Source organism: Penaeus monodon, chromosome 32 (assembly GCF_015228065.2).
Source record: "Penaeus monodon isolate SGIC_2016 chromosome 32, NSTDA_Pmon_1, whole genome shotgun sequence".
Taxonomy (NCBI): domain Eukaryota; kingdom Metazoa; phylum Arthropoda; class Malacostraca; order Decapoda; family Penaeidae; genus Penaeus; species Penaeus monodon.
The window spans coordinates 6,608,600-6,608,971 of NC_051417.1; the positions used below are offsets into that span (position 1 = coordinate 6,608,600).

The window sequence follows — 372 nt, forward strand, 5'->3', positions numbered from 1 at the left end:
TTGCTATCTAATATACACAGGCAAATGATATCCTTTTATCTCCTCCAAATCTAGCAACCCTAAGCAATAACACTACTCAACTTCTTCCTATTTACATTTACTCTTGACACATTCCCCTCGCAGGACATCCACCACAAAGCTCGTATTGTATCTTACCTTCATCCCAGACAAGCTCCGACTCTGTGTTGGTCTTCTCTGCCCTTTGTTTGAGCTCCTGTCGTCTAGCTTCTGCAGCCTCTAATCTGCTAACTTTGTAGAAGTATCGATGCCAAAACACAACATGGGATACCTAGAATAAGAGATCGAAAGGAAAACATCAAAAGGAAATCTTGGGTCATGTAAATCTTGGCAACTTTGCTTCATTTACAATTA

The 372-nt window shown here is 40.3% G+C and overlaps 1 protein-coding gene across 2 annotated transcripts in view; it reads right to left on the reverse strand.

Moving 5' to 3' along the window:
- Positions 1-372, reverse strand: part of LOC119593395 (BSD domain-containing protein 1-like) — a gene marked incomplete at its 5' end in the record, with an annotated part of 23,257 nt that overhangs the window by 18,927 nt on the left and 3,958 nt on the right. For both annotated transcript variants that reach the window (XM_037942325.1, XM_037942324.1), the window contains 1 exon segment: positions 157-289. In XM_037942325.1, the coding sequence (XP_037798253.1) occupies positions 157-289 (133 nt within the window).